Raw genomic sequence first — 27,810 nt, 5'->3', positions numbered from 1 at the left:
AGGTATGATTGGACAAAAATGTCATGATATACTAGGGAAATGTGGAAAGATCTATCTGTTCACATTCTTTCTTGGGTAGTCTCTACAGCATTCCTTAGGAGGATGGAACCTTTATGAAGTGAATATCTTATGATCTACTATCAGACAAGAGAGGTCAGAATCTTTATGGCTAGCTGCAGGACAGAAAGGCAAGGGAGGATGAGTAATATTTTAAGCTTCTAATATTTTTGCTTTGAATAAAAAAGATTCTGAATTCTATGACCTGCCTTACAGAAGGAAAGTTCCAGTTTTTCTGCCTTGCTTTAGGGATAGAAAATGAAGCACAAGGGGCTGGGAATATGGCCTAATGGTAAAGTGTTCGCCTCATATACATGAAGCCCTGGGTTAGATTCCTCAGCACCACATATATAGAAAAATGATGTAAGTGACACTGTGGTTCAAGTGGCAGAGTGCTAGCCTTGAGCAAAAAGAAGCCAGGGACAGTGTTCAGGCCCTGAGTTCAAGCCCCAGGACTGGCAAAAAACCAAAACCAAACAAAAACGAAGCACAAGGCAGGATAGAAGAAAGCAACTGATTCTGAGGCCGTTATTTTAGGGTATCATTTTTTGAACCCTACCATTTTCTTGTAGTGTTTGGCACTACTTAATTGAGCTGGACAATCCAAAGTAACTATTTGGAAAGAATAGCATTGAATGTTGGTTTAAAAACATTTGTTCATTTGCAAATCATTCTAACACATGTATATCTCAAAAGTCCCGTTTATGTAGTACTTGCTATGGACCGAGTGCACTAGTTTTAATAGTAGCTTTAACCCTAGGAAGTCCTTTGAGTTATGTGCTACTGTAACAGTAGTTTTATCCATAGAAAAACCCAGATGTGAGTTAGGTATGGGGGCTCACATCTGTAATCTTGCAGTTTGGGAGGGTAAGGTAAGAGGATTGTGCACTCAAGGCGAATCTGAGCTGTTAGAGTAAAACCCTGTCTCAAAATAAACAAAAATACCACCACAAACACTCCAAATAGTTTAAATAACTTGCCACCAGTCACATAGGTAGTAATTTTAAAGCTGAAGTTCATCTGTTTGACATGATCATTAGTGATCACGGATAGTATTTTATTTTGTATTGAAATATTGGTATTCTTCAGAGTTCTTTCCCAGATCTGTTCTTTATCTGTTTGTATTCACTTTCTGTTGCTATTCTAAAAATGATTATAAGCTTATTAACTTAGAATATAGTTATCATTTTACAGTTCTGGGCTCCAGAACTCTGAATTGAGTTTGGCAAAGCTAAACTCAACATGTTGACAGGGCTTGTTCCTTCCAGAGGCTTCAGGGAAGAGGGCATTTGTTCTTCTTTCAGCTTTCCCGTCATTTCTTAGCTAGTGTTTCTAGCCTTACCATTTTTGTTTCTCTTTTCATCTTGTTTTTGTCCTCTAACATGAAATCTCCCTTTACCTTCCTCAGAAAAACATTTGTAATTACATTTAGAGCCCACCTCGATAGTATGTTCATTTCAAGATCCATCATAATCATATCTTCAGAGTCCCACTTTACCATGTAGGTTAAATATTCACTTATTCCAGGATTTAGATATCTTGAGAAGACATTATTAATCCTTCCACAATATTCTAATGAAACTATGACTTTAAATTCCATATACACATTGACTCTGAAATTCATATCTACAGTAAATATCTCTTTTAAACTCCATGTTATTTTTGGGAATGTGCTGGGGATTGAACTCAGGGCCTTCCCTGTGCCAAGTATTTTGTCCAACTTATTTTGGACCTTTCCACCTAAATGTCTTTTGTATCTCCTAGGCCAGTCTCTGAAGACTTTTTCTGAAAATCTTAATTTCTGTTTTCATTCACATTAGATAGTAGTTGAATGAACCGGAAATTTCTATGACTCTTAGATGCTCTTTCAGCTTCTAAGCAGCTGATCCAATGTCTTTTCACACCAAGTTCTTCCACAACTGATAACAGAAAGTCCTTAAAAGTCCTAAATGAAGTTACTATCCAGAGAAAGGTAGGAAGATAGAGATAAGGTCTTTTTAACTCACTACTACAAGCTAAATCAACAAAGATAATTCCATTCCACATTTCTTTCCTGTGTTCCCAAGATTACTTAGCAGGCTTAAGTTTGCCTTTAGAATCAACCAAAGAAGAAGCCAAAAAATAAACCTAAAACCTGACCAAAGAAAACTTTCTTTCTATAGACTATCCTGCAATCTCAAGACTTTACCTACTTTATATTGTCCTGACACTCATTAGCCAATGTAGGATCACATATATCTTTGTATCTATATATCTGTATCTATCTATCTATCTATCTATCTATCTATCTATCTATTCTTCCTTTCAAGACTGAGGCAGGATGACCTCAGTTTGAGGTAAAAATTCTTCCACAAATTAAACAAAAATATGTACAATTCATATCTTCACAGATAATAATGTAGATATATAAGTGTTATCTATATATAGATACTAATATATATCCATAATCATAGATATGTATGACAATATCTAAATGTATAAACAAATGGTTCTGCAGTCACACTATGAAATATAACACAATGATAACTTTAAAAGAATAAAGAATTGCCGGATAGTACCTTTATCTGTTATATTAGTTATGAGATATTACCTTTTCTTTACAGAATTTCAGGTAAATGCAATGTATGATATGTCCTGTAATCTTTTGTATCTACTCTCTTTCACTCATTATACTGCTTTTTAGATTCTATTTTATAGTTGGACATGGTAGTGCTCACAATAATTTCAGCAATCAAAGGGTCTTTTTTCCTTAGTTGTTTTCCAGATAAGTTCTCATCACTTTTGCTCAGGCCAGTCTCAGACCATGATCCTCCTATCTATGCCTCCCACATAACTGAGATTACAGTATGTGCTACCACATTCAACTAGTTAAGATGGGGATCTTGCTAATTTTCTGTTGCCTGGAGTGACTCAAAAACCATGATCCTGTCCATCTCCACCTCCTGAGTAGCTGAAATTACAGTATGAGCTCCCGAACTCAGCCTTATTTTTTTCTAGTTTTCATATATGAGTCTAGATTATATTGCTTAGCATGATTATCCATAGTTCCACCAAAATGAATATTTTTCCTCTATGTTATGTCTTTTCCAGACAACCTCTCACTTAAGAATCCAAAATGTCCTGGAAACTGCTATGTTGGCCTGGAACATGCAATCCCTCTGTCTCTGGTTTAGTGCTACGATTAAATTTGTGCACTACCACATGCTTAGCTGAAGTTCTGTAACAGATGAAGGTAATGTAAATGCATAGAACTAAGAAGAGTGGTTATGAGCAGGAAAGTGGTTGAAAAGAGAGAGCACTTACTGCAGAGATGGAAATGCTCTATTTTGCACTTTATATTATGCTCAACTGCACACTTGATCTGCAAATTTCCCTCTTTGTAAATTTTAACCACAACTTTTAAAGAATGTAAATCATAATATCAGCATCATAAAGACAGAAACTTTGTTTTGGGAAGTGGAGTCATAATTCAAGTGATGGAACTGTGTACCTGAGCAGAACAATTGAGAGCACAAAGCCTAAATTCCATTCTCAGTACTGGCACAAAAACAAACAAAACACCCTTTTGTTTTGTACGCTGCTATGTCTTATGACTTAACCAAAGACCAAGGTTGTTAATATTGATATAGAAGATATCTTCTATATCAATATTTATCAAATTGGATGATGGAAATTTTGACTAGCAACCCTTCCTAATGAAATATATTTTATATTGGAAACTTGATGCTATTTATATGTTTCCTAGGTTACTAAGAATTCTGTTGACCAATGAAAAGCATTCTGAACTAAGTAAATACTATGGCTCTAAAATCTGTGCTTTCCTTATTTGTTTGTGTAACATTTTACATAGTGAATCACTAGGCTTAAGGAATAGATCAGCTAAAATGATAACTATGCGCCCATGCAGAGTTGTTCTCATATGATTGAATGACAATTCATCTTGATCCAAATTCCAGCCAGTTGAAGAAAAGTTTGGGATAGAAAAATCAGTTTTTGAAACTTGATATCATTTGACTAGCACTGTCTAGCTATAATTGCCTCTGGTAAATATTCATTTGATGGGTAAACAAATGAAATGTGAGTTTGGGAGTCTAGAAAACATTCATACTCTTCTAGTATTTTTCCACCTGTCTTAAGTATAATTAAGAATCAATGTCATAACTTTCGTTTAAAAATTTTTTGCAGTGCTGAAGATGGAAACCAGGTTCTTATGTATGATTAGGCAGGTGCTCTCCACTGAGATATACTCCCCTCCACCACCACAATCACCCCAAGCACCTCATAATGTGCTGCGAAAGTCATGTTTATTTATTTTTTGAGAAATGAATGAGCCTTTATTGGAAAATACTTTAAAAGTAGCTATGAACTGCCACCGTGTGGCCAAAAACAGAACTACAGCATAAGTTTAGTTGAAGTCCAGTTACAAGAAAGTAACAGAGAAGCTTGCCATCAGGAGAACTTAGAAAAGAGGTCCAGCACTTGCCCTAGATTCCTGTCACAAGTGAGAAGGAAAAGGAAACAAATGAGGAATTGGGATAATAGTCCTTATAGAAGCTAAAGAGACAAGAGAGTTAATATTATACTGTCTTATTTTTTATTTAAGTAGTTGTACAGAGAGTTCAATTCGTGTCTGTTTATGAATATAATGTCACCCTTTCCATCATTCTCCCTCATCTTTCTCCCACTTTTTCTTAGTTCCCTTTTCATATATGTACATTGAATATTGTGACTGCCTTTGCCCACCCTTCCTCCCTTCTTTTGTTTATCCCCCTCCCCCAGACTTCATCCTCCCTGACACCCCAACTTCCAGCTTCATGGTATTAATTTTGTTAGACTGTAAATTAGCTGTTCAAATGAGCTACACCATTGGAATCGTCCCCTGAATATACATTATTTAATACGTTTGTATATGTATGTATATGATCCTATATATGTTTACATATATATGTATAAATTTGATCTAAATTCCACATTTTCTCATATGTGGAAGTATACATCCTTTGCCTCTGAACCTGACTTACTTCACATAACATATTTTTGGGATACATACATTTCTTTGAAAATGATGTAATATTCCTCCTTATGCATAAGTAAAATTCATATATATGTGTATATATATGTGTATATTTCTTGATTAATTCATCCATTAGAGAGCATCTGGGATGTTTTCATAACTTGGCTATCATGAATAGTGCTTTCATTTTTATAATATAAATATATTTATTAAAAATTTAAAAATACAGAGGTTAATGAATACGTTATAAATTTTAGTAATAGTATAATCTGGAAACATTCATTTATGTATTTATTCTTAATTTGAGTGTGTGAGGATCCCAGTAGGCCTTTTCATAAAACAGTATGTCATATGTAAGAAATAGCTTCTTGAACTGATAGTATATTTCTAATATTTGCAATTCATAAAGCTAAGGTTTTCTTCCTGATTTCAAATTTTCTGACGGAACTAAATGAAATGAAATTATGAAATTTTTCTTTCTTCTTTCTGCAATATAGAAACAGCTCCAAACCACATATATAATGTAAATATACATATAACTCTAAAGTTATTCCTTTTAAAATTTCCAAAGAATGGCAGCTATTCTATTAGTTTGTGTAGAAATTGCTTATTTTATGCAAGGCCAATCTAACACTCCCTGAAGGCCTGCAATAACCCTGGCATTTCATACCATGACCTGTATTTACTTTCCACAAGTCAGTCTCATTTTATATATGAATACAGTCATTCTCTACATGAATAAACCAATTTGACCTCACATACTTTGGTGAGGGGCCGTACTGAGGCTTGAGCTAAGAGCCTTCTAGGAAGGCTCTTTACCAATAAATCACTTCTCCAACCCTTTTTGCATAGGCTATTTTGAGATAGGGTCTTGTTTTTAGCCCAGGTCCACATCTGGACCACAATCCTCCTATTTCATGCTGCCCATCATAGCTGGGATGACAGGGACATGTCACTACATTCAGCTTCTTCCACTGACATGGAGTTGTTCAAACTTTCTTTTGTGTTTTACTTAGACCCGTCTCAAACTGCAATCCTGATTTTAGTTTCCCCCAGTTCGGGGATGACAGGTGTGCAGCACCATGCTCAGCTATGGCTTGAGAAGAAATCTCACAATTTTTTTTATCCAGGCTGCTCCTAAACCATAATCTTCAGAGCCTTCCAAGTAGTTAGGACTACAGGTATGAACTAGCATGTTTGTCTTCACAATGATTATAAGCAGAAAATTCAGTACTAAGCAATGTTTTACCATAATACTGGGTCCACTCTTAAAGATGATGAGTTCTTAAGACTTCATTTATGAGCATTCAAAAATTAACATTATTTTCCCAATGCGAACCCATGAAAGTATTCAGTCAACACTAACCACCAATGGTGATGATGATGATGACGACATGATGATAACAGCAATGGTGATGGTAGAGCGGAAATGTTTTTTGGCCAGTCCTGGGGCTAGGATTCAGGGCCTGAGCACGGTCCCTGGCTTCTTTTTCCTTGAGGCTAGCACTCTATCTCTTGAGCTACAGTGTCACTTCTGGCTTTTTCTGTTTATATGGTGCTGAGGAATTGAACCCAGGGCCTTGTGCATGCTAAGCAAGCACTCTATGACTAAGCCACATTCCCAGCCCAAGAGGAAATTTTTTTGACTTAAGAATCTTATATCTGGGCCGGGAATATGGCTTAGTGGCAAGAGTGCTTGAATACATGAAGCCCAGGGTTCAATTCCCCAGCTCCACATATATAGAAAATGGCCAGAAGTGGCGCTGTGGCTCAAGTGGCAGAGTGCTAGCCTTGAGCAAAAAGAGGCCAGGGACAGTGCTCAGGCCCTGAGTCCAAGGCCCAGGACTGGCAAAAAAAAAAAAAAAAAAAAAAAAAAAAAAAAAAAAGAATATACCAGGACTCTATACATGATATCCTGGTTTCAAAGAAAGCGAGTATCCTCCAATTAAGAAGGTAATCACTTTAGAGGAAGTCACAAACTCATAGAGAAAATAACCCAGCCTGGTACCCAGGTTTATATGGCTCTAAGTATATCCCTATATGAATACTTTTTTGTGATCCTGAGCTCAAACATTTGCATTTTATCTCCTTCTTATTTCCCAAACAATCATTTAGTGTGTCAGAAATGTGATAGTGTTTCCTCATGATAAATTTGAAGAATAGGTTTCATTGCATTGTCTTCTCTACTACTAATCCTTTATCTTTACACCCAATTCACAATCTGACTGGTTTGGTCTGCAAGTCAAGCAAGTTTTGGGTTTAAAGTGCATGAGGCTGTTCAAACAAGAGGTAACATCTCTTTTCTACTGATTTGTAGGACCACATACCTTTGTAAGGTCCCTTTACCTGACATCTCTTCTCATTCTAGATTGGGTTGACTCTGACATGAGATGCCCTACATCAGACAAACATAGAGCTAAATCATCTCTGCCATTTTTGGAGTCTCATCAAGGTAAGTGCAATAGGGATTGGTAAATTCCTGTCTGCTGGCTAACATCATTTCTTTTTGGCCAGTCCTGGGGCTTGAACTCTGGACCTGAGCACTGTCCCTGAGCTTCTTTTGCTCCAGGCTTGCACTCTACTACTTGAGCCACAGTGCCAATTCTGGCTTTTTCTGTGTATGTGGTGCTGAGAAATCGAACCCAGGGTTTCATTCATGTTAGAAAAGCACTCTACCACTAAGCCACTTTGCACCCAGCTAACATAATTTTTTTTTTTTTTTTTTTTTTTGGCCAGTCCTGGGCCTTGGACTCAGGGCCTGAGCACTGTCCCTGGCTTCTTCCCGCTCAAGGCTAGCACTCCGCCACTTGAGCCACAGCGCCGCTTCTGGCCGTTTTCTGTATATGTGGTGCTGGGGAATCGAACCTAGGGCCTCGTGTATCCGAGGCAGGCACTCTTGCCACTAAGCTATATCCCCAGCCCCCTCAGCTAACATAATTTTTGAAAGTTACTTCACTGGGCTCTGAAGGGAAGAGTCAGCCCCTTCTGCTTCAACTCCAGGTGAGCTGGTCAGACTGAGTGCACACATTAGCATGTTCACATTCCAGCTAATGTTCTCAGGGAGGAAGTTCTGGAGCTTTATTTCTTGTCTATGAACTATCTGCAGAATAGAAAAAGAAATGGAGGGAAAGGCAATGTGTTTTGACTTATAATGGGGGCAGACCTTACTATCCCTGGTTAATCTGTCCACACCAGAGGAGCAGTCAGCCCTTGGCAGATCTAGTGTCTCCAATGCCCAAAGGCCCAAGTGAGAGGAGTATGGTTTGGTGAGCATTTGCACACATTTCCTGAGTCCCCTTCTGAGTGCATAGGGGTGAATTTAGCTTTTTTTGTAAAACCAGGACAATGAGACCCTGGAACACTATCTCATGCCAGCTGCAATTTCATCCATGAGACTGCCACAATCTTGAGGAATGGCCTGGAGACAGGGAGCTGCCAGAATGGTAGCACACTGGGAAAACAAAACAAAGCAAAATAACAATCAAGGACACAAAGATGAGTATTACCTGAGATAACACCAAGAGCATTTATAATTTATTTCTGATATATTTTACTCATTTGGAAGAAGGGACTGAATGTCTCAGCAAAGTGTTAAGAACAATTCATTTTGCTGAGTGTTGTTGGCTTACACCAGTAATCCTAGCTATTCAGAAGGCAAAGATTTGAAGATCAAGGTTCAACCCAGGAAGAAAAGTCCATAAGACTTTTATCTCCAATTAAACACCAAAAAGCCAGAAGTGGAGCTGTGACTTAGGTGGTAGAGCTCTATCCTTGAGCACAAAAGCTCAAGTAAAGTGCCCAGGTCCTGAGTTCAAGCCCCAGAACTGGCAAAAAAAAATAGCAACTCCATTTTATTGTGAGGCTGTTTGAAGGAATTAAAGAAGAGAATGTTAAATGAGGACTAATATAGAAAAATATTGCATTTCTGTATGAAGATGGCCTAACAAAACTCACTGAAAGCTGCTGAGTAACAGAGGGTAGTGATGACAGAGAAAGTGAGAGTAAGTGAAGGAGCCAATCTCACTGAAGTATTGTGTATGAATATATTTGGCACAATGAAACCTATTTGGACAATTAACATATACCCAAAAATACATAAGAAATGTAAAACAGGGTACTGTCAGGTTGTGAAGACTACCGGAGGGGAGAGGGTGAGTGGACACAGTGAATGCAGGTGAATATGGTCCAAATACTTTTTGTACATATGTGAAAATGGAATGGTGATGCTTATTGAGATTGGCTTGGTAAGGCAGGAGGAGAGATGCGAGGGAAAATTACAGATAGGTGAGTCTGATCAAGGTACATTGATGCATCTAGGGACATGTTGAAATGAAACCTACTTGCTACAACTTGATGTTAATTTAAAAATGTGAGTAGAAATAAAAATGCCTTTTATATCCCCTCCATTGTTTTTTTTGCCTTGTGCTTCTTTCTTAACATGAATTCTTCAGTTTTTATGCATAGAACTTCCAATATTTCCCTTTAAAAATCAACACTTAAGGGGCTGGGAATATGGCCTAGTGGTAGAGTGCTCACCTAGTGTAAATGAAACCCTGGGTTTGAATCCTCAGTACCACATACATAGAAAAAAGCCAGAAGTGGCACTGTGGCTCAAGTGGCAGAGTGCTAGCCTTGAGCAAAAAGAAGTCAGGGACAGTGCTCAGGCCCTGAGTCCAAGCCCCAGGATTGGCAAAAAACAAAACAAGCAAAAAAAAATTCAACACTTAAAATATGCTTGCACATCATTACCTTACTTATAGAATTGTAACTCCTTTGTATAACTCCTTAATAAAAACAACAAAAATAAATTTAAAATATGCATGTAAAGGCATGTAAAATATACATGCCTTTTACTTCCTCAATTTCAGTAAGCATTCACCAATGTTTTCTGCCCCTCATTTATAATATTGGAAAGCACGTTGTATATGGTGGTCCTCATGCTTTAGTCAGTAAGGGTGTGCCATAATGAGCTGAAGGAGTTTCTTAGCTATTTTTATAGCTCATCTCCAGAGTGGGAAATCAAGCAGGTCATAGGTGGCACCCAGATACTAGTGTTTTCAATATGCTCCAAAGATGACTGGTACAGGGAATGATACAAAACACTTTGCCATTCTTCTTTTTGGAATTGGGTGTCCTAACTCTAGAAAAATAAGCCTTATAAAAGAGTATTCAGCAACCATTTGAAAAGTTCTAGTCAGTCTTTAGTAACAATATGGTTCCATAGTAATAATCACTAAAATCAACTAAATACTGACATGGTATGTCAGTTAAATACCCATTAGTTATGAAGAAGATGTAGAAGGAAAAGGTCATCCTTGTTCTAGAAGGGAATATAATCTCTAACATTCACATACAAACCCTTCTACATTCAGGTACATTTACCTTTGTTCTTTACCTTTGAATTTTTTTCTGGGTTTTCCTACATTTTAACAGGGAATGGAATGGAGGGAGGGAGCTGTTTTGCACACACAAACACACAGGTACACATACACACAAAGAGCATTTAGCCTACGTTTATGGTTGAGGGAGGAGGAATGAAAAGCTGAACGTGGTTCCCTTAGATGTGTTCCCATCATCACTACACAGTTCAGTGTCCTGAACTAGTAGAACAGATATGCCAGCAGCTTTCAGGGAGAGATCATCACAAAAGAAGATAATCTTAAGTAATCCTTAGACTCAAGAGCAGCGACTAGAAAATGTAGCAACATGTGTTCCGTTGAGACACAAGTGCAATTTCCAAATGCACTCATCACATCAGACCCTATGGTAATGAAGGGTTCTATGATGGAAAACAGAAGGGACTATTTAACTAAGAATTGTGTAAGACTTTGTGGTACCAGCAATACAAGAACAGTCTTTCACCTGTTAAGTGTTACTATAAAGCCACGTATGGCTTAAGACCATGGGAGTTTAACCCACCAGAGCTTCCAGAAAACACAATGAGGTTTCCCTACTCAAGGCCCCAAGTATACTAGCCGCAGTGGTGATGGGAGACAGAGGAAAACAGGACCAAACAGGAGAGGCAGCTGTGGTCAGCTGGCCTGGCAAGACTCAAGAGGAGACAAGGCTGGGGATCAACAGCAAAAGACTGGCACAGAAGCCCCCACCTCGGCCTACTGCACTTGCTCCCGAGCATCAGGTCCTCCCTCAAATAAATAACTGATAGTTCTTTAACTGACAGTTAAAAGTCTACAGCATATTGGACTTCTATGTACACAGGTGGGGGTCTGAGAATGTGTCTTAGCTGAAGAGTGCTTGCTAACATGCATCAAGCCCTGGGTTTGATTCCTCAGCACTACATAAACAGAAAAAGCTGGAAGTGGTGCTATGGCTCAAGTGGTAGAGTGCTAGCTAGCCTTGAGCAAAAGAAGCTCAGGGACAGCACTCAGGCCCTGAATTAAAGCCCCAGGACTGGCCAAAACAAAGAAACTATATACACAGGTGGTACAATGGCCTACCAAGTATAGCTCAGTCACAGTATGATTTCTTCCTCACAACATTCCAGTGAGGTAAATTATTTTCACATGAAAAGACTGCGTATTAAGCAAGTTATATGTAATGATTGCCAGTTTTATTCCTCGGGCTAAGAGATCCAGAGGTAATTTGAGGTTTATACTTCTTTTTAATAGTTCTTTCATCAAGAGTTTAGTTTCCCCATTGCCTTTACAAGCTGGTTGCAAATTCATTTTTAACTCTTGCTTATAAAAAAAAATCTCCATTCTTTGTGTGCATGACACATGTGTTCATTAAAAAACACACATAAGCAAAAAGCAAAACAAAAACTTCACATCACACAGAAATAAGCATGGTTAAGTTTCTGAGCTATATATGTGTGTGTGTGTGCATGTATGTACGTGTTCATGCACACACAAACATGCACACAATTTGGGATTTTATCTTGCATATGTATGTGGACACAAAATATGCTGCATTGTAACCTATTAGATTTTACTATACAATATGGAATAGAGATGTCCATGCATATATATGAAACAAAATCAGCCTGGGAAATGGGTCAAAATCCAAAATCCAATGAGATGCTTGTAACATAAAAACTATTTAAAACAAAATACCATCAGGTAATTAAAAGTAAAATGAAAGTCAAAGATAAATCAAAGAATGCGAACATAAAGAAAGCAGCCAGGTTTCAATATCAGACCACACACAAACAAATTAAGGCCTAAAGCACACAGGATAAGGACGGCTGCGAGAATGTCTTTGCTTCCAATGCATCATCACAAACTTGTTTCTTACTCTTCTTATCTCTTCCCTAAGCCTTTCCAACTCATCTACTCCTCTTATCACTTCTTCAGGGTCCAAATGCCTAACAGGAGTATCTTCTTTAAATTCCTGGCTAGGCTGAGCAGGCCCTCCATCCAGGTTTCCTTGTGCCTCCTGGTTTACACCTTCTTCTAGAGGTTGAGGATTCCCTTGTGCCTCCTGTGGTACATCTTCAGAACGACGGTCTTCCTCTGCCTTTGGCATGGTCTGTGATCTTCCTTCACTTGTTTCACAAGGCCTTTGCATGGTATTGTTGTTATTTCTTTTTCAACAAATGAATTCTAGAAAAATGAGAAAAAATGAGGACCAATTGTCAAGAAAACGGACTACTAACCCAGCTAGTTCCCACAACTACTGGCTTTTCATATTTGGGTCTCGGGGAAAAGTTTTCCAACTAGACAAAGCTGGTTTCTCAGGCTAACAACTCCTCCAACTCCACCCCCTTCCTTCAGCTCCCAGCCCGCTTCTTCGGGCTCCGCCTCCATCTTCTCTCCACCAAGCTCCAGCCCACCATTTTCCCAGCAGGCCCTGCTACAAGCCTCTCCCAGCACTGAAATGGGAGCAGCGCGGAAAACAATTAACCCTTCCCGCACCTCAGGTGTCTAGAACTCCCGCCCTACAGTGCTTTTCCTAACCATCCCTAACTCCAGTCTCTCACTCGCAAGGGTCAGGTGTCTAACCTTCTCCCCTGCTCTTCAGCCTCCTCCCCATCCACCCCATTTCCTCTCCATGCAGGGAACAGGCCTCCTGCGGGCTCTTAATCTGGACGCGGAGGGGGCGGAGGCTGCCGAGACCCCGGGCTGTGTTTTGGAGTCAGCTTCGCTTTCCGTACCTCCCCAAGGGACCAGAAGCAATTATCCCCTTGCACTGACCAGCACGGATGCAGGGGTTTGCACTGTCCCTCCTCACTTCGATCTTGTCGCGCCCAAAACACCGAGTCCTGCAGACAGACAGGAGTACTTGGTGAACACACTGCTTTAAGGATCAAAGGGCCCCTTTTTATAATTACAGGCCTTATTGGTTTAAAGTTTCCCAAGTCCTCATCCTCCCTCCCTCCTTTTGTGACAACCCCGCCCTCCTCCTGTGCCCACCGATAGTCAAGTTTTTTTTCCCCACATTGTTTCTCTCTCTCTCTCTCCCTCCCTTCCTCCCTTTCACCCTCTCCCCCCCCCCCCGCCCCACTTTCCGCCCTCCCTCCCTCCTTTCTCTCTGTCCCTGGACTTTCCCTTTCTCCTCCTCCACTTCCCGGTATCTTTAGGTCTCAGGACCCTCAATTAGCTATCCTTCTTACACTCAAGCTCAGACAAAACAGCCCTAAATGTGCTGCACAAAACAGAGAGTTTAGCAAAACATTAGTGTAGTAAAAGCGTGCCCCTACCCGGCGCTTGGTTTCAGTTCTCCACCTCCTCCCCACCTTTTCGAAGTCTGTGCTCACCTTTCACTGTCTGAAAGGATCCAGAGCACTTTTCTCCCCCTGCAAAAGGAACTGCCACTGGGAAACAGGGCCCGGACTATAAGGACTTCTGCACACGTCGACTCCTGGTCACGTGAGGGGCACGTCATCAATGAGCTTGAGTCCTCGCTGGCCCCTCCCATAAACACTGCAGCCCGCTGCTCCATTCCCTCCATTCGATACCGACAATCTTTTCATATTTGCTAGTTGGATACAATAAAACTGTTATCTCCACCCTGTATATGTAACTGCTTTCCATCAACTACCAGGAAAGATCAGCCTCGTAGGGTTAATCGACTAAGTTTTCTAATTCAGACGATCATCGCATTCTCCTCCCAATATGTCACTCTTCTCTCTTCCAAGATCCTGCAGTCCACTATTTCCTCTAGAAGCCCATATAGCATTAAAATGGGCGAAGATAGTAGGTGAGAGGGAGGGGAGCTGGAAGGGAATCTAAAGATGAGACTGGTACTTTACCACCTTTCTTATATTTTAAATAATCGGTCTACTTTTTTTTGTACATAAAAAAGATACTTAAGGTGATGCCTTGATCTATATTTAACCCTTAATATGAAAGGCTAACTTAGTTAAGTCCATTTTTAACACGAAAAAAGTTTTCTAGTGGTTACAAATAAAATGACAGTATTACAACATATTAATTTTGGAAATTTTTCTTTCCTTCTTTTTTGATGTTAGATTTTTTAAAAAATTACTAAAACAGTATCTTTAAATTTTGACTCTCAAACTAATATTTGGGAAGAGATTTAGATTTGCTGTTCGGTGTAATGACTCCACTATACTCTGGCTGAACTCAAGTTATCAAGTATTAGATATCTGAGCAACACCATTCACGACTGCTAGTAGATTCTACTTATGTTTGAAATGCAAGCTTCATTCATATCTTCCAAGTCCATTTTTATAGGATCCAGTGTCTTTGTTAATCAGATGAATCTGTAGAAAAGCCCAGTTTCCACAGAATGATCCTTTTTAACTGAAATTTTATTGTTGAGAAGTATATTTATAGGAAGATAAGTCTCATAATAAAGCACTCAGAAAAAAGGAGAGAATTCCCTGTATGTTACCACTGATTGCGAAGCTTTTAAGCAAGCGGAATTTTTCATTCACTGTTCAATCACTCACACTTGAGAAACTCTGATATCATTTGATGTGCTCCATTTAAAAAAGAACCATCAACACGTGCAATCAGAAAGTAAAATGTCATGCTGTCACACACACATGCAAACACACACACATATCTTTAAAAAAAAGAAACTCTTCTTCCTGAAGCACAGAATCCATTCGTACTTATAGGTAGGTGGTAACTGGACTGTTAATCTGGCCAATGGAGCCATCTGGAGAGAGATTAAAAGGGGAGTGTTGCTTATGTACGTGATCATCGCAAGATGCCTAAGCCAACAACAGAGCTCACGAGACAGAAAAAAAGAAAACACTGCAAGAATAAATATTTATTGTAGCCTAATTTTTATAATGCATACATGAATAATGTTTTCTATAATTCATAGGTAAACTCAATTATTTGAGAAGAGTTTTACAGATAAATATAATTTTTAGCCAGGCACTGGTGGCTCATGCCTGTTATCCTAGCTTCTCAAGAGGCTGAGATTTGAGGATTGGAGTTCTGTTTGAAGCCAGCACTGACAGGAAAGTGCTTAAGACTTACTACCAATTTGCCACATAAAAGCCAAAGGTAGAGCTGTGGCTCAAGTGGTAGAGCATGAACCTTCAGTGAAAAAACTAAGGGACAGGGATCCTGAGTTCAAGCTCCAGTACAAAAGCAAAATAAAAATAAAATTAAACAAATGTTTCCACTTTTTAAGATGCTACAATTTATTGGGGAGTAGGCTAGACAAATGACTCAAGTGGTAGTGTGTCAAAGGAGCAAGTAAACCAATCTAGCTCAAAGACCTGAGTTCAAACATTGGTACCAGAATAAAAAACATCCATAGATATTTAATGGAAGCAATGCTAAAATTTTAAAAAATATACTATCAACAGAAAATTTGACAACTGTGTGAAGATTGTGAACCAATGAATGCACTTGTTTAACCACCACTACAATCAGAACATAGGTCAATTATTTTCCTCAAATTATCTCATAATACCCTTTTGTGCCCATACTTAACCCCATTTCCTAAACTATGCAAACCAGATTTTTTTGCTCAGTATAATTTGCCATTTTCACTGTCCCATCTCCAGGGAAAAAACACTTAAATTTGAAACATCAACTGCTGAAGGCCCTAGTTCCCTATAAAGGGATGGCACTGGCACAAGAATTTTTATGCTTCAAGAAAAAAATAGATGGGTCTTCAGTTAGGTAAGCTACAGAAAGTTGAAAAAATCCCATAAGAATCACATACTAGCTTCTTACCAGCATCAGGATTTAATAGAGACTACAAAGCCTTCAGCCTAATACTCATTAAAAATTACATCCAGCAGAATGCCAAATTGGAAAAAGGCTGATGATATTTGGCTGTTAAAGGAGCCTACACACCCCCAAACCGCTTAGGCTTCTTAATTTATAATTCTTCATTTCCCAATGTCACAGTGCTTTAATCAGTGAAATATTAACAATGTGGATATTCAAAGGTAGCCTTTTTTAAAGGAACTTCAGTTCACAGTTCCCTGAACATACATTTAAGTTGTTACATGTATCAGTTTTTATCTTTACATTTTAGTAGTATTTGAATATACAATGGTTTAGCTATTTACCTGTTGAAGGAACCAGTTATTTCCAGTGCTGAGCAACTATGAAGAAAGCTAGTATATAAACACTCATGTACAGAATTTATTCGCTATACTTTCTTATATAGACCACCTGCCTCAGCACCTCCTTCTATCCCTACAATTCACCTTAAATGTTGACACCAAATTCAATTTCACCTTTTTTGCTTTCAACTGACAATTTCTTGCTGAGAGACCCTAGATGGCATACCTACCACAGAGTGAATCTTATCCTCTTCAACCTCACATTAAGCATGTATCTGAATTGAGCCCAAGGACACACATCCCCAGCCTAATCATGGACTTCTCTGCCTCACTAACAGTGTCTCACATATGCCTACTCCATCCCTCTCATTCTTTTTTCATGATTTTTTTCTTTCTACAAACAACTATTTTCCTCTTCTATATCCTGGTGACTCTGAAGTAACCTCAGCTGAAAGTGATCTTGTCCTCCTTTGTCATTGATGCTCATAGGGTATGTAACCTCCTGTGGCCCTTAGCTAAGATTGCCTCGTACTTCTACTCTCTCTCTGTCTCTCTGTCTCTCTGTCTCTCTGTCTCTCTGTCTCTCTGTCTCTCTCTCTCTCTCTGTCTCTCTCTCTCTCTCTCTCTCTCTCTCTCTCTCTCTCTCTCTCTCTCTCTCTCTCTCTGTGTGTGGTGGCTACCTAACAAAAAAAATGCTCATATGAGGATTATGAGTAGGCATCCAGAATCTGCCTTCCATTCTTCTGCTTTTGAAATGGCTGTTAAAAGGGTAGCTAGCCAGCATGTCTCCTAAAAAAATCATTTTCAAAAGAATTTCTGGAATTGGAGATGTAGCTCCATGGTAGAGCCCTTCTGAGCATGCACGAAGCTTTGTGTTCAATACCAGAACCAGAAGCAAAACAAAACAAAGCTTTTTGCCAATCAGCACACAGAGGAATAATTCCTGCCTGCCTGCCCCAAAATTGTAGGAAATTTTACTTTCTTCTGTTTGTTTTGCTTACATGTACTCACTGCAACCCTATTTGTGCTTTTATGGTGTTATTGTCAGAGGATATTAACTCTGTTTTTCTAAGCACTTAACCAAGCAATGTAGGCCTTCATCTTAATTCTCATTCATGCATGGGCAATCTCAATGTCATTTATCTTTACAATCAGATTAGTCACAGTAGATTTTTTAATATAAGTAGATTTTAAGATGCTAACTTTCTTTGAAGTTACCTATTTCTTTAAAAGGAAAGAAAACATGCATGTATTAATTTTCACAACGAGCACTGGAGAATAGGCACCCTGGGCCCTGAGTCAATGATGCCTAGTTTTGTGTATCACAGACACTTAGAGATTGTTCCAAAGCCCAAAGCCCTCCAAGGCAGAAGCAAGGAAGCTGTTTTATTTCCATTCAGGAGTATCCTGAAAGCTCTTAATCAAGGCTATGATGTCCAGAGAGTGCTTTCTGTAGTCCTTTCTAAATCATTTCTGTAATCTTTCATTCTGGATACATTCTAATACTGTTATATACTATAGACAGTATCTGGTAACTCTATACAATATATACTCTGTACAGTGTACAACAACTTTTCTTACATATTTCTTTATGGCTGTTATGTGTTGTACACGTTGCTGTGCTAAATGTAATGTTTCCATACATGTGTACATTATGTATTGACCACATCAAGGTAATAATCATAATCACCACCTCAAATATTTCTCATTTCTTCTAATTGGGGACTTTTAAAATCTATTCTTCCCGATATTTTGAAATATTTAGTAAGTTACAATCACCAATCTATACCAGAGAACATGAAACTCATTTCTCCAAATTATAACTTTGTATCTATTGACTAACCTCTCCTCATCCTCCCCTTCAGCCTTCATTTTCCTTTCAAAGCTCATCCCATAGAACTTGAAGAGAACATTCTCCTCTGTTGCTTCTTTAGCATTCTCTACCAGGCTGGAAGAATATCCAACCCAGTATGACAAATCTCCCCCAGATCCAAAGACTTATTACATAGTGTATACTCAAGTGGCTTGCATTTAAAATGATTGCGAAGTGGAAGCAGATTCCTCAAATTCTAGCACTCTACACACCTGAGGGTTGTTGTAGCCCACATATGTTTTGGTGCAAGTGACACACAGAGCCTGGCCTCATTCACTCAGAGATTGTTTCTATTCTATAAAGAGAAAATTTCCACCATCCTTTCTAGGACCACATTCCTTGGCATAATTATATATTCTTCAAGTTTGGGCGTGCATCGACACACATCACAAATTCAGCAGTCTTCACAGTAGCCATTGGCCACAACCAGGGAAATGAATTAACTTGAGGGACTACTTATATAATATTTATTATTTCTTTCCACATAGTTTTTCAGTCCACTGACTAAACTCACAACTGTGAATGCTGCACATATTTGAGGATGAAAATGGCGAGGAGTTTCTAATGATCCAAGTTGTAATAATTACAAATTTAAGTGACCTTGAAGTGCTGTTTCATAACCACTGCCATTTCAAATGCCCACATATCAGTCCACTTAGACTTTTAATACGTAACATAATGCTCAATGTCCATCCTAGCAAGATTTGTAAGACTAATTTGTTTAAAGCTTGAGAACTGCATCTAGGTAGAGTATCTTGCTAGGTTGATAGGGAGGCACACTACAGCCATGTCATAGCTTGGGCTAGGCATCTTTTTTCTGTTTCTGTTTCTGTTGTTATAGGGGAGAGAATGTAGTTGCTACAGGTTGAATGCTTTAAATTTTAAATTTATAATGGAAAAAAACCATATTGACCTTTTGAGTCTGTATTAATTTCTTATGCTACATGGTCCTTTAGACCTTGTGTTGATCACATCCTAACATGTTCATCTTGTTTGGGGGTTTACTGTTTTGTGACCCTCATTCATCCAGAAGTGCCCAAAAAACCAAACCAAAACAAAACAAAAAACACCTGTATCTAGTTTAATGGTATGATCTATCCAAGGTAGAAATACCAGCTTGACAGAAGTAATTTCCATCACTGTAGGAAGGGCTGAATAATTTATCCCTAATGTTAAATTTTTCAGATAAAAAATAGCATCACATAATGTGCATGAAGTAAAATAAAATGATGTTAAAGCAATATTTTGAGTGAGAAATGACAGCAATAGAGAATGGCCCTGTGCATGCACATGCACGTGCATGCACATGCACGTGCATGCACACAAACATATGCATTGAAATAGCTTATTAAATAGTTCCATTTTTGTTATAAACATGAACTTTTTACTAGCAATCACCATGTGCTGTGGCTTGTCAAATCTCCCCTTTGTCATTGAATAATGAATTATTCTAGTGACACTTCAGTGTGTTTTCTCAACTAGTCAATCATTCATTCATTAAGAGCTTTATTTTAGGATCATTAAAACTCAGTCTCATCTAGTTTTTAAGCTTTTTAACAAAATACTGACTCTATGTTGGGGTCTGAACAACCCCTTTCTCCCCCCACGGGGAGAATGGCAACCACAAAATATATGAAAGAGCACTCAGCCTGGCCAGTGGAAGGCCAAAGGCGTGCTCACATGGGCAAGCGCTAAGTTGAGGAAAGGTTGCTGAAGCCTCCCCTCCCCCCAGTCCCCTCACATGTTACCAAGGGCGGAGGCGAAAAGGAAGGCATCAGGGACACACTGCGGTGGTGGGAAGCGTCTCAAAGACTTTAATATGGAAAGGCACTTATATAGAAGTAATGGCGGGAAAGAAAGGGGGCTGGCCAAAGGGCCAGTCATAGGCTAAGGACCATGTCCATCAAGTGACATCACGAAACTTCCTTTGTGGGTGGGACAACCCCATCATGGTGGCACGCACGTGTTCACCTCCCAAGGGGCGGAGGCTTTCTCTTCCTGTTGAGGCTGGAAGGTGGGAGGGGCTCCTTCCCATTGTCCCAGGGCTGGGGGGAAGGACAGCCCCCAACAACTCTACATCCAACTTTGCCTAATAATGATTATATGAAAACTAAGAAGATGCATTTGTGTCATCCTATTAACTACTTTATCCAGATGTTACTAAGTTTTCTACAAATAAGCATTTTCTGTTTCAAGGTCAAATCCAGGATACAGTGTTGCTCTTTTCAGTCTTTTCCTTTTTCAAAGCCAGTACCAGCAGGAAAGTCCGTGAGAAATTTAACGCCAATTAACCACCAGAAAAATGGAAATGGTGCTGTGGCTCAAGTGGTAGAGCATTAGCCTTGAGCTGAAGAGCTCAGGGACAGCACCCAGGCCCAGAGTTCAAGCCCCATGAATGACACAAAAAGAAAGAAAGAAAAGAGTAAATTGTAAGATTTAATATTTTTGCAAATCTTCAATTCAGGTATTTTTTCCTCATAATTAGATTGGGGTTATTGATTTGGAAGAATGTCAGAGAGTTGAAATATTTTTATCATAACGTCAGAATCCTTTGATATCAATGTGACTCTATTATTGGTGATGTTAATTTTGGCAAAATTGGGGTTTGAACTCAGCACCTCTCACTTGAGAGGTAGGCACTGTTTCCACACCTCCAACAGTGATATTAACTTTGATTAGGTGGTTAAGATTTCTTGTTGGATTTCTGGACTTGTAAAATCACTGAGGGTTTTTTAAAATTTTGTACTATTTATTTTTTGGTCCTTGCAGTCTGTGCACTGTCTCTGAGCTTCTTTTGCTCAAAGCTAGTGCTCTGCCACTTTTTGTGTGATTAATTGGAGATAAGAGTCTCAGGGACTTTCCTTCCCAGGCTTGTTTCAAACTGTCTCCTCAGTAGCTAGGATTATAGGCATGAACCACCGGTGCCCAGTTCCTTTTTTCTTTTCTTTCTTCTTGTAGTACTAAGAGTTTGAAACCAGGATTTTTTTTTTCAAATTTTTATTATCAAACTGATGTACAGAGAGGTTACAGTTTCATACGTTAGGCATTGGATACATTTCTTGTACTGTTTGTTACCTCGTCCCTCATTCCCCCTCCTTTCTCCTCCTTTCCCTTTCCCCCTGAAACTAGGATTTTGAACATGCTTGGCAAGCATTGTACCACTGAACTACAACCCTGACAAGAAGCAAGTTTCTAAATCTGCCCAGAGCCAATCTACCTTCCAAAAGGAAGAATATCACAGAATTTTGGATATGTGTTTTAAAACAACTATAATAGCTAATACGTATTTGGGGACAGATCATTTGAGACTATACAAATATACTGTAGATTTCGTTTATAATAATTTCACCTGTGGTGTCTTTAAAATATAACTTCGTCTCAATTATATTTTAGTAATTAATGTCTCAGTGCTGGATGAGCTGGTTGTTTCTTGGATGTCATTGATTCCAGGTCTTCTCCAGAGACAGAGCAAGCAGGTACACAGATATGTGTAGGTATGTATTTTAAACTGTATATACACACATACCTGTGCTTATTATAATCACATGAATAACTTCATAATGGCACACTATAACCCATTAACATAAGTATTCATGTAGTTTTCTTTCCTTTTACATATTTTAACTCCTATAGCTGATGGTAAGAAACTGGGTTCCCCTTATCTATAATTTATTTACTTACTTGTTTAACTCTAATATATAAGTAAAATTGTTTAAGAATGGATATCATTTACTCTTGTGAAAAACATATTTCTCTTATTTAGGATGTGTCGGGGATGGCTGTGCCTTTAAGAGGGGACAGCTGGCTTTAGCCCTTCCTGCCTCTTTTAGGCTTCAGCTTCAACCGGAAAAGAAGCCAGGTCAGCCCCGCCCCCCCCAGCGTCAAGCACGTGTGCCACCATGGCCGCCGGAGACCCCAGAGGCCCAGTCCTTGGGGGGCTGTGGTCTCCGCCCATAGAGGAAGTTCCGTGACATCACTGTGATGGACACACTTGTAGCTTATCATTGGCTCCTGGCCAGTCCCTCTCCTTCGCGCATCTCTGCTGGTATAAGACTGTTATCCCCTCCCTTATTAAACTCAGAACATCCCTTGAGAGTTCTCCGGGACCCCACGTGCCTGTGTCTTCCTTGGGGAAAATGGGGAACGGGGCAGGGCATCCCGCCACCACACGCTGACTGAGGCTACACGTGGTCTTCGCTCCTGTAGTCAATCCCTACTGGCCAGGGGATGTGAGAGAGGACCACACAGGAAGAGGCAGAGAGGCCCAGGACCTCCACACGGATGGGAGGTAGAGCGAAGCCCGGCAAGGATGTATTTATATACAGTTCTGTCTTTATCCTCATAGTATCATGTACTCTTGCGAAAAACATATTTCTCTTATTTGGGATGTATTTATATGCAGTTCTGTCTTTATCCTCACAGTAACTAGTCAAAACAGTGTGTTCCCTCCACAAAATAGAAACAAGAGGTTTTTTATTTTACTTTTTGTGTTTTTTTCTGCTTTTCTCCATTAGTCGATGATTTTGATTTCTGTACCCTTTGTCTTGTATGTAAGTTTATCTGATTGGGGAGGGGAAGAAGAAGCATAGAAACAGTAGGACAAAGGATGGACCAATTCAGCCGTGATACTCACTAGACACTGTGGAAGTGAACTAGACAACTTGTCAGGGAGAAGAGTCAGGAGGGACAAAACTGGAAGAGCATGAGGGAGTGGGTGAGACCATTCAAAAGGAAATGTACTCACTCAATACCTGGCATGTAACTGTATATCACCTGTATAACTCTGTACATCACCTTTACAATAAAACATTTTTAAGAACAAATGCACTCCAATATAACATAAATCAGCTTTGCTTTTCCCCATCCTCTTCAGTGAGGTTCTGTCATACACATGTAATAGAATGAGATTTAGTACAATATGATTTCCATTTTGGGTTTATACTACAACCTCATTTATATATATATATATATATATGTATATGTGTATATATAGAGAGAGATAGATAGATATAGATCACAAGTCACCCTTGTGTTGTATAGTTATGTGGAATGTACCACATTCATATAGTAGTCATTCATCTACTACCATAGAACCACACAGAAGATCTCTGTCATCCTAAAATTTCCCTTGTGTGTCCCTTTTATCACCATAACTGGCTTCTTTAATCACAGTATTTTTAATCTTTGAATGTTTTTATGACAATACTAGGGCTTGAAATGATATGAAAATATGAAGTTATATTAATATTTTTTATTTTCTTATTGGATACTTTTGAAGACTCATTTAGTTCAATACCTAGTCACTTTCACAGGCAGTTTCTGTGGTCTGTATGTTTCTTATACATGGGCCATCACTCTCATGAGTCTCTGTATTTTATTTGAAAGATAAATTTTTTATAATGTACTTCAGCATTCTTGACATTGTTTTCCCCTATCTGGGACTTACTGTTATTTAGTAATAACATTTATTACCCCCACTCTCCTGCTTTGGGAAACCTCTTTAAGTTGCTTTTTACAGGACACAGTCTTGGGCATGCCCACAGTAAGTATGTGTTTTTGCAACCCTGTGTTTGTCACTGGGCTGTGAAAACAGCTGGCTGATAAGTGCCATTAATTTCTAGTTAATTATTCCATGGTTTATAATGGCAAACCTGGACATAGACTGTCAGGTAGATTTTCAGATTCATGTAATTAAAATTGGGCTCATTTTCAGAGATAATTTTAAGGTCATAATTTGAAATTTATTTTGGCCTCAAGAAGTCTCAGCTTTTTCTTTTTGGTTCTTTCCGGTAAAGAAGATATCCCAACACTTAGCTTTTATCTCTAATCAAGCTACTAACATCTTAATGCCATTCTTTTTTGTGAGAGATGTGGCTGAACTCAGGGCTTCATATTTGCTAGGCAGCTGTTTTCCTACTTGAGCCATGCTTCTAGCTCTAACCTCCATTTTTATGCCATCTCAGCCTTTAACTCCCCTCTTCCCTCCCCTATAAGACAAATACTGTCAATTCGTTTGAAAAGAGATTTGAAGATCTGTGTTTGAAAAATCTGCATCTCTTCTAGTAAAATTTTTTTGACCCAAGAATCTGTGAATGGACATAGCAACACAATTTTTCCATGAATGATACTCCTGCTTTAAGAATGAGACCATATGCTAGGAATGGGTATTAGCTTCCAGACTCATCAGCTTGTCTTTCTGAGGCCATTAGGATCCCCAGTATTTTCAAAATTCTGCTAGAAATAAGCCTTCATAATCATCAACATTTTGGAACTTAGCCTCTGCAACAGGTACTTCAAGATATCACAAGAAATTTTGTCAGCTGGAAAGATACTATGATCCTTCAATCACGAGAAATAACAATGGGAGAGATCTATGTATTTAGTTGAACCCTTCTGCAATGTTTTCAACACAGTTTGTGCTGTAAGTAGGGAAACAGAGAATCTTGGTTTGTCTTATTGTTCCTACTAAATTTTAGCAGATTTTCCTGAAAAAAAGGTTTCTTCATTTGCTGTATGCCCTTAAGACCACTTCCAGAGACTTTAAAGGGTAGAATTTTAAAAATAATACCAGTTTCACTGAGGAACTCATCCTCAGAACTCTTCGTGTTTCTCTGCCAGAAGTGAAATATCAATCATAATTATTTTAAGCTCTGTGATTATTAAGATCTCTGCTATATCTGATTATAATTCTGATAATTACTTTCTCTTCATGATTTTTTGTCTTTTTGCATTTCTTGTATGTTACATGAAATATGAATGTATATGAAACATTATTGAGGTAAATAGGTTAGGATAAAATCACATTAGGCTTCTAATGTGATTATTTGCTTTAATATAGTGAGAATTTGGGTTGAATTTGATGTTGTATTCCTATTTGACTATTTCTACTTGGTTTTCACATATTCCATTTGTGCTACTTCACGGGGGGGGGGAACGCCCTATATATTTTGATTCTGCTTTTTTATTTACTTTATTGTTATTATAAAGGTGATTCAATTTTTGTTAGTATGGTGGTACAGAGCAAGAAAGGCATTCTGTGATGTTCTGATCAAGTCTTCATGATAGGCAAGTACTAAGAACCTAATTTTGGTAGCATTAACTTTATGTGTATTTGTCCTTTTCTTCCATATGCAATTCTGAGCCTAGCAAACATGCCTGCCCTATTCCCCATAGAGTTTCATAGAATTATTTCATTGTTATTTTAGAACATCAGTAGATAAGAACTAAAATTAGCAAAGAAATAACTCCAACTCAATATATAACTCTTACAACTCAACAATCTTAAAAAAATCAATCCAATTTAAATTGGGCAAAAGAATTGAATTTGAGGCTGAAAGGTAAAGCATCTGCCTCTTAAACATAGGGTCCCAATTCAAACCCATGTTATATAAACAAAAAGAACTGATGATAGGAGTCGGGTGTCAGTGGCTCACACCTGTAATCTTAGTTAATCAGGAGTCTGAGATCTGAAGATCATGGTTCTAAACCAGCCCAGGCAGGAAAATCCATGAGACTTTTATCTCCAATAAACCACACAAAAGCCAGAAGTGATGCTGTGGCTCAAAGTGGTAGAGTGCTAGCCTTGAACAAAAGAGCTCAGAGACAACACCCAGGTCCTTAGTTCAAGCCCGACAAGACACACACACACACACACACATACACACACACACACACACACACGCACAAAAAAAAGAATTGATTTTAGAAAAGTTTCCCAACAACATTAGTCGTTAGAAAAAAGCAAATCAAAACCATGAAATGCTGCTTTATATCCATTAATATTACTGTAAAACTACAATCAGGGCTGGGAATGTAGCTTAGTGGTAGAATGCTTGCCTAGCATGCACGAAGCCTTGGGTTCGATTCCTCAGCACCACATAAACAGAAAAGGCCAGAAGTGGTGCTGTGACTCAAGAGGTAGAGTGCTAGTCTTGAGGGGAAAAAAAGCCAGGGACAGTTCCCAGGCCTTGAGTCCAAGCCGTAGGACTGGCAAAAAACAAACAAACAAAAAACACCACTACAATTAATAGTTACGTGTTGATAAAGAAAAATTTGAAATTCTCATATACTGCTGGTGAGACTGTCAAATGTCACAGTTACTTTAGAAAGCAATTAGGCAGTTTTTCAAATTTTAAACAGTTATCACACACAGCTTAGTATTCGACTCCTAAGTATAAGCCCAAGAAAACTGAAAACATTTACACACAAAAATGTACACATGTATTTAGTAATGATATATTTTATAACATGGATGAAACTTTAAAACACTATGGCAAGTAAAAGAAGCCATAATGTCACATATTGCATGATTCTGTTTACATTAAACATCTAAGTTGGAAAATCCATAGAGACAGAAAAGAGATCAGTGCTTGAGGTGTGGTTCAAAAGTAAAGCACCTCTGCCAAGCAAGTATAAAGTCCTGAGTTCAAACCCTAATACAGGGAGGTAGGGAAAGAGAGACAGACAGACAGATAGACAGAGACAGAAAGAGACAGAGAGACCCAGCAAAAGAGAGATCAGTGCTTGCTAGGTGCTGGGGGCAAGATGAAATGATTATACCATTATGTGCTACTTATTGAGAATAGTATTTCTTTCTAGGGTGGTGGAAATGTTAATTTGGAAACTAGATAATATAATGATTTGAGAACTCTGCTAATATACAAAAAACTACTGAACTATGTACTTTAAAGGGATCAATATTATATCACGAGTTATATACTTCAATATAGATGTTAAAATAGCAACATACACATATTCAGAAATATAAAAGCAAGAAGCAGAATAAACTAAACATGTTTATTGTAGTTGCCTCTGGGGAGTGGGACTTAAATGACAAAGATGGATTGCAAGTTTTAACAATAAACTTTTTTACACTATCATCTTTTAAAATTTCATGCATGCTGTCATTTGATACAAATAAGAATGAACTTGAAGTAAAAGGCACATGTTTCACACATTAAGGAGAAAAGTCAAGAAATTCTAGTGCATTGACTCTGATGTGGAAGCCAGTACTCGGCATTTTCAACAAGGTAGCTAGGAGTTTGATACATGTAGTCTGTTAGTAGTTGGCAAACTTTTAAACACACTACTATATGCAGTGTTGAAATCATTTAGTAATGGATTCTAGCATGCTCCTTCTCCTGCTGTGTTCCTTTTGAAGCAGTAAGTTTCACTTGCTATTGAATGGAATTACATGCTCAAGGCTTTGTATTCAGTCAGGCAGAACTGGACCAAGACTTGAGGCCTTCTGATTCAATGGCTAATGTATGTATTTTTTTTTTTTTTTTGGCCAGTCCTTGGGCTTGGACTCAGGGCCTGAGCACTGTCCCTGGCTTCTTTTTGCTCAAGGCTAGCACTCTACCACTTGAGTCACAGTGCCACTTCTGGCCATTTTCTCTATATGTG

The 27,810-nt window shown here is 38.6% G+C and overlaps 2 protein-coding genes across 9 annotated transcripts in view; one reads left to right on the top strand and one right to left on the bottom strand.

Moving 5' to 3' along the window:
- Positions 1-27,810, top strand: part of Bex5 (brain expressed X-linked 5) — an 851,362-nt gene that overhangs the window by 755,249 nt on the left and 68,303 nt on the right. The window lies entirely within an intron of this gene.
- Tceal8 (transcription elongation factor A like 8) lies at positions 11,627-14,082 on the bottom strand. Of its 7 annotated transcripts, none has more exons than XM_048336986.1 (3): positions 13,731-13,874; positions 13,185-13,292; positions 11,627-12,633 (listed from the first exon to the last, which is right to left on the bottom strand). In XM_048336986.1, the coding sequence occupies exon 3, from the start codon at positions 12,596-12,598 to the stop codon at positions 12,245-12,247; it is 354 nt and encodes a 117-aa protein (XP_048192943.1). In that variant the 5' UTR covers positions 12,599-12,633; positions 13,185-13,292; positions 13,731-13,874; the 3' UTR covers positions 11,627-12,244. The 7 variants fall into 7 exon arrangements, with proteins under 7 accessions (XP_048192943.1, XP_048192945.1, XP_048192944.1 ...); XM_048336988.1 differs by having other exon boundaries at positions 13,225-13,292; XM_048336987.1 differs by having other exon boundaries at positions 13,185-13,327; positions 13,788-13,874.

Source organism: Perognathus longimembris, chromosome 28 (genome assembly GCF_023159225.1).
Source record: "Perognathus longimembris pacificus isolate PPM17 chromosome 28, ASM2315922v1, whole genome shotgun sequence".
In the NCBI taxonomy this organism is placed as follows: domain Eukaryota; kingdom Metazoa; phylum Chordata; class Mammalia; order Rodentia; family Heteromyidae; genus Perognathus; species Perognathus longimembris.
This window is presented reverse-complemented; position numbering and strand designations above follow the sequence as displayed.

Excerpts from the sequence above, each read along its gene's own strand:
- Tceal8 (XM_048336990.1), bottom strand. The coding sequence starts at position 12,598 with ATGCAAAGGCCTTGTGAAACAAGTGAAGGAAGATCACAGACCATGCCA.